Source organism: Chlorocebus sabaeus, chromosome 26 (assembly GCF_047675955.1).
Source record: "Chlorocebus sabaeus isolate Y175 chromosome 26, mChlSab1.0.hap1, whole genome shotgun sequence".
NCBI lineage: Eukaryota > Metazoa > Chordata > Mammalia > Primates > Cercopithecidae > Chlorocebus > Chlorocebus sabaeus.
The window spans coordinates 53535034-53547266 of record NC_132929.1 but is presented as its reverse complement, the minus strand read 5'-3'; the positions used below and the strand labels follow the sequence as shown (position 1 = coordinate 53547266).

Below are 12233 nucleotides of genomic sequence, written 5' to 3'. Positions count from 1 at the left end.
TTTTTGAGGTAGAATTTTGCTCTTCTTGCCCAGGATAGAGTGCAATGGTGCTATCTCGGCTCACTGCAACCTCTGCCTCCCAGGTTCAAGCGTTTCTCTTGCCTTAGTCTCCCAAGTAGCTGGGATTACAGGCATGCACCACCACACTCAGCTAATTTTTGTATTTTCAACAGAGATGACGTTTTGTCGTGTTGATCAGGCTAGTCTTGAACTGCTGACCTCAGGTGATCCAACCACCTCAGCCTCCCAAAGTGCTGGGATTATAGGCATGAGCCTCTGCACCCAGCCTAGATGTACATTTCGTAGTCAGAGGTCTTTATATGTTGAGTTACCAGTTAAAATAAAAGATTGAATCACCTCTGAAAAAAACTAAAGAAACGAAAAGGACTGAGGTACCACTGATGTTTCACCAGAGCCCTTTTTCTTGGCCCTTTAAATAAGATGTAAGGTACACCATATTTTTACTTCATAATTTTACAAATACACACAGCCCTATCAGTTAATGTTTCATGGAAACAATAATTCTTATTTCAGACAGGAAAAAGATAAATAAACAAGGACAAAAATATCTAAATACTAACTGTAGTACTCTACTCCTCCAAATGTATATAAAATAAAATGGTATGATAATTCACCATTGGGCAAATTATGTATTTGGTATTAGTTTGTTTTTTTTTTTTTACCTAGTTACATTAAAGTTACTATGGGCTGGCACGGTGGTTCGCACCTGTAAACCCAGCACTTGGAGGGCCAAGGCAGGCGGATCACTTGAGGTCAGAATTTCGAGACCAGCCTGGTCAACATGGGGAAACTCCATCTCCACTAAAAATACAAAATTGCCCAGGCATGATGGCATGCGCCTGTAATCCCAGATACTTGGGAAGCTGAGGCAGGAGAATAGCTTGAACCTGGGAAGGCAGAGTTTGCAGCAAGCTGAAATTGTGCCACTGCACTCTAGCCTGGGCAACAGAATAAGGCTCCATCTCAAAAAAAACAATTTGGGTTTAAGGTATTTAAGAAGCTTTAAGCATTCATTATAATCTTTTAAAATGCCAATAGGAGAGATAAAAAATTAATTTTTTTTTTTGTTTGAGACAAAGTCTCACTCTGTGGCCCAGGCTGGAGTGCAGTATCTTGGCTCACTGCAACCTCTACCTCCAGGTTCAAGAGATTCTCCTGCCTCAGCCTCCCAAGTAGCTGGAATTACAGGCACCTATCACTGCACTGGCTAATTTTTTGTATTTTTTAGTAGAGATGCGGTTTCACCATGTTGGCCAGGCTGGTTTTGAACTCCTGACCTCAGGTAATCCGCACGCCTTGGCCTCCCAAAGTGCTAGGATTACAGGCATGAGCCACCAGGCCCGGCCAGCTTTTTTAAAATAAGAAAAAAGACAAAAATCAATGGTGGCACTCTTTATTGGCTAAAAAAAAAAAAAAAAAAAAAAAAGAGTGCCTTAAAACACTGACAATGTAATCAGTTATTTGTAAGAAACACTGAAAGTCCAACAAGGGCATGACTGCCCAGGCTCATATGCCTTTGTGTGAGTTAGGGAAAGGTACTCCCTATGGGAGGGTGAAGGATGTGGTAAGTAGTATGAATCCTTTGGGCACATAGGGCTCCAGGCAGCAGGGCTTGGTGAGCAGAGTGTGGCCTTGAGTAAGGGCATGTACACTTCTCATTACTTACTTATTAATGATTAAATCATTCACTCATTCAACAAGTATTTGTTGAACATCTAATATGAGGTAGGTATTTCTTAGGGAACAGGGAAAGAAGAGTCTACCTGTCTATGCCATTAAAATTATTAATATGGTTCTGTATAAAACAAGAAATAGAAAACAGAAAATTTTGCAGGTATCAGTCTAAGAATATAAGAAGGTTAGATGATCAACACCTTGATCAACACACCTTCCTTGTGACTGCTTCTTCAGAAGTTTCAGAGGATAGGAACAGAAGGAGATACTTCAGCTTACCTCATCTTCATGCCTCTGTTCATTGCCTTCTGCTGCATTTGAAGACTCACTCTGAAGCAACTGACCTTGGGAGAGATCCTCCACAAATTCTGGATTGTTGGTGGATGATGTGGCGCCACTACTGTATGGAACCTCTGGGTGATTTAACCTAAATAATAGGCAGAAGTATCAACAACACAAAAACTCCACCTGTTTACTAAGGTTCTAGATAAATTTCCCTGCCAGCAAAAGCACATGCCAGTCCTTGAATTAATTCCCCCAGTAATCTGTATAAATGTAAACAATGTCTTCACAGAAGTCACAGGGTGTTTTAAAAAACTGGTTTCAGTGTTTGATTAAGCCAGGTCAGTTCCATGAAGACATCTCCTACCAAAAACAACTATAATCTTCTTCAAAAAGATGATCTCCTCTAAACACAGACTTCATGTTTTAGTTCTGAATATGCAGTAGAATCTGACTTTTACATGCTACCATTCATGTATCTCCAATGTAAAGGGAAAACATATTAACAAAAAAAGTGAATAGCAATGGGAGTTGTAGAGGCAGTTTGCCAACTATCACAAAAGAGTTCTTAAAGGGTGTAAGAAAAAATCTCTTAATGGTACGTTTCATTGGCTATTTCTTCTTGGATTATAGCGTTTACTGACAATCAGATCATCTAAGAACAATATCAAGTTCAGTAAGTTCAGGTATACATGTTAATAAATCAGACAGATGTACTTATTTCCTGCTCCCACTATACTGTTCCAGATGAGTTAGCAAACCAGATCTCACCCTTCTGAAGAGCGAACACAAGAAGCTACAGATGATGGTAGGGTCTTAGGTGGACTTATCTTATTACATGTGGACAAAGGAATAGAAGGAAAGGTAATGCCATGTGCTAGTGAGTATTTTTGTTTTCGTTTTTGACCGAGGGAGGAGTTGGGAAAGCAAGAGTGGTAGAAAGATGGATAATAGAGTAATATTCAGTCATTATTCTGAAAGAATGCACAACCCATAGTGTTATAGAGAATCATTACAATGCAACATAAGTACTAAAATAAAGGCTTGTTAAAAGTACCATAGAGGTATGGTAGAGCGAATGATGAATTTTGTATGTATGCAGGGATGTGAAGAAAGAATTTATAGAGGAGGTCTTAAAAGATGAGTATGTATTCATCAAGGTAAACAACACCATTCCAGATAGAAAGAACTGGGTATAAAAGGAGAAAGGGAGACTATCAAGAGGTTACTGTAATAGATTAAGTGAGAGACAAAGGCAGGCAGGATTCCGAGCAGAAGGAAAGCTAAGAGATACTCAAGAGGCAGAATGGCTAGGTGTGGTGCCTCACGCCTGTAATCCCAGCCCTTTGGGAGGCTGAGGCAGGTGGATCACTTGAGGTCAGGAATTCAAAACCAGACTGGCCAACATGGTGAAACCTTGTCTCTACTAAAAATAAAAAAATTAGCTGGGCATGATGGCAGTGCCTGTAATCCTAGCTACTGGGGAGGCTGAGGCAGGAGAATCGCTTGAACCTGGGAGATGGAGGTTGCAGTGAACCGAGATCATGCCACTGCACTCCAGCCTGGATGACAGAATAAGACTCTGTCTCAAAAAAAAAAAAAAAAAAAAAGGTAGAATGGAGAGAACTTAATAACTGATTGACTTTAATAGTGAAAGAAAAGAAGAGTCAAAGGTAATTCTGAGGCTTCCAATTGATGGTTATGTACTTAATATTAACCAAGGTAAGAACAGGGGTATGTATGTGTGTGTGGACAGACAGACAAGAAAATGATAAATGTGAAACACTTGTAATATAATTAAGTAGAAATGTACTACAGACAACTGGAAACATGCCCCAGGAAAACAGAAGTGGAACAAAAGGGCATAAAGATAGATTTGAGAGGCGTTAGTCCATGGAAATAATGGGCAGTGCTAGATATTCTCCAGAAAGACAGTGAGAAGAAGGAAAAGTCAGGATTGAACTCGGCTGAAGCAATATCATTGTATAAGCAAGGTAGAAAAACTAGGAAGGAGATTGAGAAGGGCATTAAGATAACTGGAGAGAAGATGACTGCAGAGGCCAAGGCAGGAAGACTTTTGAGAAGGGTAGTGGCTAACCAAGTAAAAAGTTGCAGATGTTAAATAAGATAGGCCAAAAAGTATCTGCTAAATTTGAAGACCTGAAGGTCACTGCCAATTTTAGTTAAGTATAGTTTTAGTGGAATTATGAGAATAAATCCCAGATTACAGAGGACCAAGAAATGGATGAAAACAGGAAGCAGACTGTCTTGGGACTGAAAGCAATTATACTTTTCTGACCCTTTCTAGGAAACATAATAGATGATTTTAGCAGGAGATTCCTACATTTTTGAGGTCCTTTAAAAAAGGTTAAGTAAAAGAAGCTATGAAATCAATGCCAATCATTTTTGCTGAAAAGAGGTACCATCGAGATCCAGTTTGATCTCTGCAGGGCTGTTTTCCAAATATTTCAATCATTTTGGATGTGTTAGGCAACTTGTTCTTTCACTGTCATTTTTCATTTCAACTGTGCCATCAATTTTTAAGTTACTAATTCTTGTACATTCTTATTTCGGTAAAATGTAAGAACTAGGTTTGGGAAAGAGTAGCAATCCTATGAATCCCCGACTTAAGCGGACAGGAATCACTTGGGAATTCACACGGGAAAACAGAATCCCATGAATCCCTGACTTAAGTGAACAGGAATGGCCAAAGGCATCACATGCCTTCTTGATGACAAGTTGGACGAAGACTGGAAAAAAAAAAAGGGGATCTTTTGTTACCATGAATAAACTATCCATGTTCCTAGCTAAAGCCAACAACCCTTCTATTTGCACCCTTGATCTCACATACTCTTGTCTACCCAGGGGCAGATTTTCAGCAATTCTGTCCTTTCTGGCAATACAAATTCTTTTCTCTCTACAGGATCAGTCTAATCAGCATATACGTATGACATTAATTCTCTTAACACAAAACAAAATGAAAAGAAAAAAACTCAATCCCACTTCCAGTTAAGGTCCCAATTTTTCTCCTTTCCTTTATAGCACAACCCCTGGAAATAACTTGTTTATACTTACTGACTTCTCCTCCCTTAAGCCCACTTCAAAGGAGATTTGTGTTTACAACTCTTGTCAAAGCCACCAATGACACCCATGCTAAATCCCGTGTCATTTCTCAGCCCCCATCTTACCTGATGTACCAGAAGCATCTGACACGTTGATCTTTTCCCCTTCCTTGAAATACTTTTTTTTTTTCACTTGGGTTCCAGGACCCTTCACTCTTCTGGCTTTTCTGCTACCTTTCTAGCAACTCGTTTTAGACTCTATTGACTCTTCCTATTCTTTCTTTCCTTCCTTCCTTCCTTCCTTCCTTCCTTCCTTCCTTCCTTCCTTCCTTCCTTCCTTCCTTCCTTCCTTCCTTCCTTCCTTCCTTCCTTCCTTCCTTCCTTCCTTCCTTCCTTCCTTCCTTCCTTCCTTCCTTCCTTCCTTCCTTCCTTCCTTCCTTCCTTCCTTCCTTCCTTCCTTCCTTCCTTCCTTCCTTCCTTCCTTCCTTCCTTCCTTCCTTCCTTCCTTCCTTCCTTCCTTCCTTCCTTCCTTCCTTCCTTCCTTCCTTCCTTCCTTCCTTCCTTCCTTCCTTCCTTCCTTCTTTCTTTCTTTCTTTCTTTTTTCTTCTTTTTTTGAGACAGAGCTTGCTCTGTCACCCAGGCTGGAGTGCAGTGGCACAATCACGGCTCACTGCAACTTCTGCCACCTGGATTCAAGCAATTCTCCCACCTCAACCTCCCAAGTAGTTGGGTGTGGTAGCACGTGCTACCACACCTGGCTGATTTTTGTATTTTTATTAGAGACGGGGGTTTCACCATGTTGGCCAGGCTGGTTTCGAACTCCTGACCTCAAGTGATCCACCCACGCCTAGCAAAGTGCTGGGATTACAGGTATGAGCCACTGTGCCCGGCCTCTGTCTGACTTTTTTTTTTTTTTTTTTTTTTTCTTTTTTTTTTTTTTGAGACGGAGTCTTGCTCTGTCGCCCAGGCTGGAGTGCAGTGGCCGGATCTCAGCTCACTGCAAGCTCCGCCTCCCGGGTTTACGCCATTCTCCTGCCTCAGCCTCCCGAGTAGCTGGGACTACAGGCGCCCGCCATCTCGCCCGGCTAGTTTTTTTTGTATTTTTTAGTAGAGACGGGGTTTCACCGTGTTAGCCAGGATGGTCTCGATCTCCTGACCTCGTGATCCGCCCGTCTCGGCCTCCCAAAGTGCTGGGATTACAGGCTTGAGCCACCGCGCCCGGCCTCTGTCTGACTTTTAAATGCTGGAGTATCCCAGAGCTCAGGCTTTAGATCTCTTCTTTCTTCCATCCATAGAGTGCTCATTTCTTTGGTGATCTCACTCAGTCTCATGGCTTTGAATGTTATATGCTGATAAATCCCAACTTTCTGTCTCGCCTAAACATCCCCCTAATAGCAGAACCCGATATCAAAATGCATATGTGACATCTCCACTTAGATATCTAATAAGCATCTCTAATGTAAAATTTCCAAAACTGAGCTCCTACAACTCCCTCCCACACTTGTTCTGTTTTCCCCAACTAAGCTAACGGCAACTCCATCCCTCCAGTTGCTTTGGCCAAAACTTTTGAGTTGTCTTTGACTGCTTTTTTTCTCCTTTCTTACATTCCTCATCCTTTCTTTCAGGCAAATTCTGTTTGGTATACCTTCAAAATATATCTAGAATTCCATACTTCTCACTACCCCTCATTCCCATTATCTTTGAAACACACTCCAATGAGGTTTTTGCCCCTACTATTCCACCAAAAACACTCTTGTGAAAGTCACCCGATGATGGTTCTTCAGGCTATCATCTGTCTCCTGAATTATTTTAAGAGCCTCCTAACTGGTCTCCTCATTCCAGCCCCTGCTCCCTTCACTCTATTCTCAATACAACAGTCAGAGGGATCTTATTAAACCGTAAGTCAGATCATATAATTCTGCCTGAAACCCTCCAATGCTCTCCCACTTCAGAGTAAAAGTTAAAGGGTTTATTTTGATCTCTAAAAAACATTTTGATCCCTATGATCTAGTCTCTTCTTACCCAAAGTATGGGTCTCATACCAACAGAACTGGCATTCTCTGGGAGCTTGTTAGAAATGTAGAATCTCTGGTCTTCAGATTTTCTAAATCAGAATCTGCATTTTCATCAGCTCTCTTGGCAATTCATGTTTGAGAAGCACTGATGTAATCCTCTACTGCTTCTTCTGCTGCTATGTGTGCTCTAGCCACACTGGCCTCCTGGCTATTTCGGTAAGATGGAAACTCTCCTGCCTCAGGGCTTTTGCACCTACTGCTCCCTCTGCCTAGGATAATCTTCCCCAGAAAACTGCATGCTAGTTGCCTTATTTCCTTCAGGTCTTTATTCAAGTCACTTTCTCATTAAACACTTTCTGGGCCATCCTGTCTAAAACTGCATCCCCAAACCCTTCCTATCCCTTTTCTCCACTTTTTTCTTTTTTAAAACTATAGTTCTACTTTGGGAGGCCGAGACGGGCGGATCACGAGGTCAGGAGATCGAGACCATCCTGGCTAACACGTGAGACCCCGTCTCTACTAAAAAATACAAAAAACTAGCCGGGCGAGGTGGCGGGCGCCTGTTGTCCCAGCTACTCGGGAGGCTGAGGCAGGAGAATGGCGTAAACCCGGGAGATGAGGCTTGGGCGACACAGCGAGACTCTGTCTCAAAAAAAAAAAACAACAAAAAAACTATAGTTCTTATCAACATAATATGTGTTTTACTTATTTATCCTGTTTATTGTCTGATTCAAGTTGAATTTGAACTTTAAAGGGTCTATGATTTTTATCTGTTTTGATCAATGCTTTCTATCTAATGCCTGGAACAATGGCACATAGTAGATACTCAGAAAGTTTTTACTGAATGAATACAGTAACTAAGCAGCCTTTAGAAAAGTCTTGGAGAACACTTTCATCTGAGTAGTGAGGTCAAAGGCGGATATCAACGAGGTGAGAAATAAATGTGAGGGAAGGAAACAGAATTACAAAGTATAGCCTATTTTTTAAAGAGCTCCAAAGAATATTAAAATAATTCATCTTAGGGATTAGCTAGCACTTCAGTCTATTAGTAAACACATTTTCTCTTTGCCAAATAACCTCTAAATATCCAGAAAGGACAAAAATTCAAGTGGAACAGAGATTTTAAGGGAAGAGGTAGACTAGTGTTATTAACCCTTTTCTGTATCTCTTTACATATTTCTCAAAAGATCCCACAGAACGGAGAACGAGGTGGGATGGGGAAAAGAACAGAAGTCAGGTGAAGTTACTAAGCATTTTGAATAAAGAACCACATTAAAAAATCTGATCTTTGGGAAAAAACTATTTTAATATCTATGGCAATTTGAACAGAAAATGTATTTGTTTTTTAGAGCTAGCACTGTGGCAGGTATTTCCTTAACGGTGATTATATAATTTTCTTAACTGGAGTCACCAATGTTTGCTAGATTCCACATATTGTTGTATCAGTTCACAAAAACCAGAGCACTGCAATCAGTTCACAAAAACCAGAGCACTGCAAAAGATAATTGAATGCAGGTTACAAAGTAGTTTATGATGGCTGTCACTCTCTCTGCAAAGTGAAACAAATGCACCCTCTATTCTTATGATATAAAACTGCCTCTTTAGGACTTCTTCCTTTGTTAGAAGTTTTGTTTTGAGGCCTATGGAGAAGTCCAATGTCCCAAAGCAGCTGCTTACCCAGTGGTAGCCAGATCATTACTCTCCTTGGAGCCATCTTCATCTGCAAAAAGGGGCGGTAGGGTGGAGCTAGTCATCAAGTTTTCCATCTCTCTGAAAGGAAAAGAGAATAGTAATAAAAAAATTAATGGCTTAATTACTTCCATTTCAAGTTCCACTAATTTCCTGAACTTTATCACGTAAGCAACAGAATAAAAACTGACCTAAATATTTATTTTCTTGACTTGGACACATCAATTTAAACTGTATGGTGAATGGGCCTTTTAACCTTGGTCTCATCAACTGACCAGACTGAAAACAAGTTAGGTTTTAACAACTGGGATGTGGTTTGGAAAAATCCTTTTTATTTATCCAGAGTATCTTCAAAAGTATTCATTTCCTGTAGAAATTGTTAAGCAGGGTAACTCAGAAGCACTGCCACACTGAGCAAGTTATTTAAGCTCTCTGAGCTACAATTTCACCATCTTAGACTAAGACAAAATTGCTGACTTAACGCAAAGGGTTACTGTGAGGGATTAAAATGAAAGTGCTTCATAAACAGAGAAAGTCTAAGGTAGTAAATGCATTGAGTATTATATAAAGAAAGGTATTGTTATTACAGCATTACCAGTTCTCAGTCCCAGATGAATCATCTGTAGATTAAATGGTGGCAAACTGAGCCCTCCAAAAGGAAATAATGCAAAGGAAGTAGAGGATGGAAGGCATGCTGATGTGGCTCTGAGTCAAAGAAAGCACACTTCCAGGTCAGAAATATGCTCCACACACCATCATAACCAAGAGCAGAAATAGCATGCACCTGGGTACAGGAAACAACTAAGCTTAATTGAAGAAAACAAACAAATCACAAGAACTGAAGTTATCAGACTGAACGGACAAAAGGACAAAGTGACAAAGAATAATTTCATTTAGCATATCACTATGAAAAACGATTTTTGCCTTTCAAGGCTTACCACCAAGGGCATCATCCCATGTAGTTAAAAGCAGCAGCCTTTCCTTCATCATGAAAGGGATATTCAAACAAAATATTCAGCAGTGACCCCAAACGTCAGCCACTTACGTAGAACTGCAAAGCACTCCAGAAAAAGAGTGCCTCAATCAACTGGGAGAATTGAGAAGCAAATTATGAGAATTCACTTAGGAGCTTCCTCAGGAGTTATTTCAGGTGCTGCTGCTAAGGAGACCTAGTGAAACAGCAATTAAAAGGAAAGACTCTTTCTTTTTAATTAGTAGAGCCAGGATCATTCCACGGAAGCGGAAATATGAAGAAAATGCCGATGACATGAAGACCACATTCTCCATGTTCAATGGAGTGATTTATTTCCAAAAGATAACATTGATGTTTTATTCCTTATTCTTATTCTCACTTCTAAGTTTATTATTTAGCAGGCCAAGTTCCATAAATAGCTTGATGGGAAAAACACATCTTTGTACAAATATTACCCATTACAGTGGGTAGAACATGCAAGGTAGAGAGGAACTTCTCACTCAACCAGAGTAAGCAGTTTATTCTACTGCAGGAACACTTGCTACCTCTTTTCAGTTCCTTCAAGATAAGGTGTTAACAAGTGGAACAGCTCTAATAAATGCCACAAAATTCCATTCTACATGTTTTACTGAATAACTCTGACTCAAGTGTACTTAAGTTTTAATTCACATTATACAAATGCCAGATTAAAGCCTGGGCTTTAACGGCTGCTAACATCACCTCACACCAATGCCAATGTTCATTCTACGAAAAGAAAACTGTAATATCTGTTAGATACCATATAGACTATCCATAGTGAGCAAACATTCAAATGACCAGGTATATACCTTAAGGAACTCACTTGACTGGTGGTTTTTTTTTTTTTTTTTTGACACAGTCTCGCTCTGTTGCCCATGCCTCCCAGGTTCAGGTGATTTTTGTGCTTCAGCCTTCCAAGTTGCTGGGATTACAGGTACGTGCCACCATGCCCAGCTAATTTTTGCATTTTTAGTACAGATGGGGTTTCACCATGTTGGCCAGGTTGGTCTTGAACTCCTAGCCTCAAGTGATCTGCCCGCTTTGGTCTCCCACAGTGTTAGGATTACAGGTGTGAGCCCCAGCGCCTGGCATTGACTGGTTTCTTTCTAAAAGAATCCCTAGAAGTCAATGGCCTTTCAAAAACCTTGAGATTCAGCCTTTAAAGCTCTTGGCATTGCTCCTATGCCTCAAAAGAAGATATATTATCTGGTGCGGGGACAAATGAAGTGTCTTTTCATTCACTATGCCAACATGACCCTGTTAAGAGTGTTTTCCAGATATCTTTAGTCATTTCTGAAATGTGGGGAGGCAGCTGGATAATATAACCTTAACAACATATAAACAGATCATATAAACAAAGGAAGTTCAGAGAACACACATTTTTTCCTTTTTTATTTCCCCTCTCTTAAGTTTGCTGTACTCAAACCATATGGTTTCAGATACATTTTTCTCAGTGTTACTGAGTAGTCAGGTCCCTAAGAGATGAGTAATAAAGTGGGTGGAAGGTTAAGGGGCCAAGATCAACAAAAGAAGGAAATGAAGAAAAGTGCAGTGAAACCCAAAAGCCTCTAAACTAGTCCAGTAAGTTGGAAAATACAATGATTCCCAATAATATGTCTGGGATCCTGGTAGAATGTGTTTCATATGGTCCACGAGGGAGTGATTCAAATGGAATCATGGCTACCAAGCCACTGACTGCCAAAAGCCCTTCACATGTAGCATCTGTGCCTGATGATGTCCCAGTACGGGGGTCACAGTGAACTTCGAAATTTTACGCAAAGCACTTAAGAAATGTGATGAATGCTGCTCTAGAAGGGGAAAGAAGAGAAATTTGTTCAAAGGCAAAGCAATATACAACTTTGGCTCTTCACTGCACTTTATATAAACAGGTCTATCATGCAGATGTTTCTTAGTAGAGGGGACTTATCCAGCTTCTACCAGGAAGCCTCACAAAAATGGTATTACTTTGCCACTTACACTTTGAACCAGGGTCTAGTCCTGAGCTTTGGAAATCCCAAAATTCCCTCTAACACTAACCACTCACTGAAAAAAATTGATACATAAAAGAGTGCCAATTTAAAATATTTTAATGATTACAAAGATTGTAATGAGAATTATATTAAGCGCACCAGATACTTACTGACCAGTGAACACATTCTCTCTCTGTAGTCATCTAGTAGGCCAGATCATAATCAGAACATTGCTATGGTCAATATATGGCCAGAACAAAGGAAATTAGGTGGAACTGAAGAAATGTTCCTCAACTAAGATTGCTCTAGTAATCTTTCCCAGTAATAGGGATGATCACACCAATGTGACTATGTTATTCTAAATGTGTTGGACAGTGCTGGAAGCATATTTGTACTTCCGGTTTCTGGGGTTGGCTCTTTTCAAGCGCCCTTTTCTTAGTTTACACATGCTAACCCCACTTCCCTAAGTCTTTTCATAGAGATGCAGCATATTCCTTCCCCACCACTCCCTCTCCAACCATACACCTCA

The 12233-nt window shown here is 40.3% G+C and overlaps 1 protein-coding gene across 3 annotated transcripts in view; it reads right to left on the bottom strand.

Annotated features, from left to right (window-relative positions):
- Positions 1 to 12233, bottom strand: part of HMG20A (high mobility group 20A) — a 70013-nt gene that overhangs the window by 19163 nt on the left and 38617 nt on the right. Inside the window, exons 2-4 of one of the 3 annotated variants that reach the window (XM_038010223.2) lie at positions 9339 to 9527; positions 8732 to 8824; positions 1975 to 2122 (exon numbers count right to left, since the gene is read on the bottom strand). In XM_038010223.2, coding sequence (XP_037866151.1) covers positions 1975 to 2122; positions 8732 to 8820 — 237 coding nt within the window. In that variant the 5' untranslated portion in view covers positions 8821 to 8824; positions 9339 to 9527. The remainder of the gene's footprint in view (positions 1 to 1974; positions 2123 to 8731; positions 8825 to 9338; positions 9528 to 12233) is intronic. The other 2 variants (XM_008015755.3, XM_008015754.3) reach the window with 2 other exon arrangements.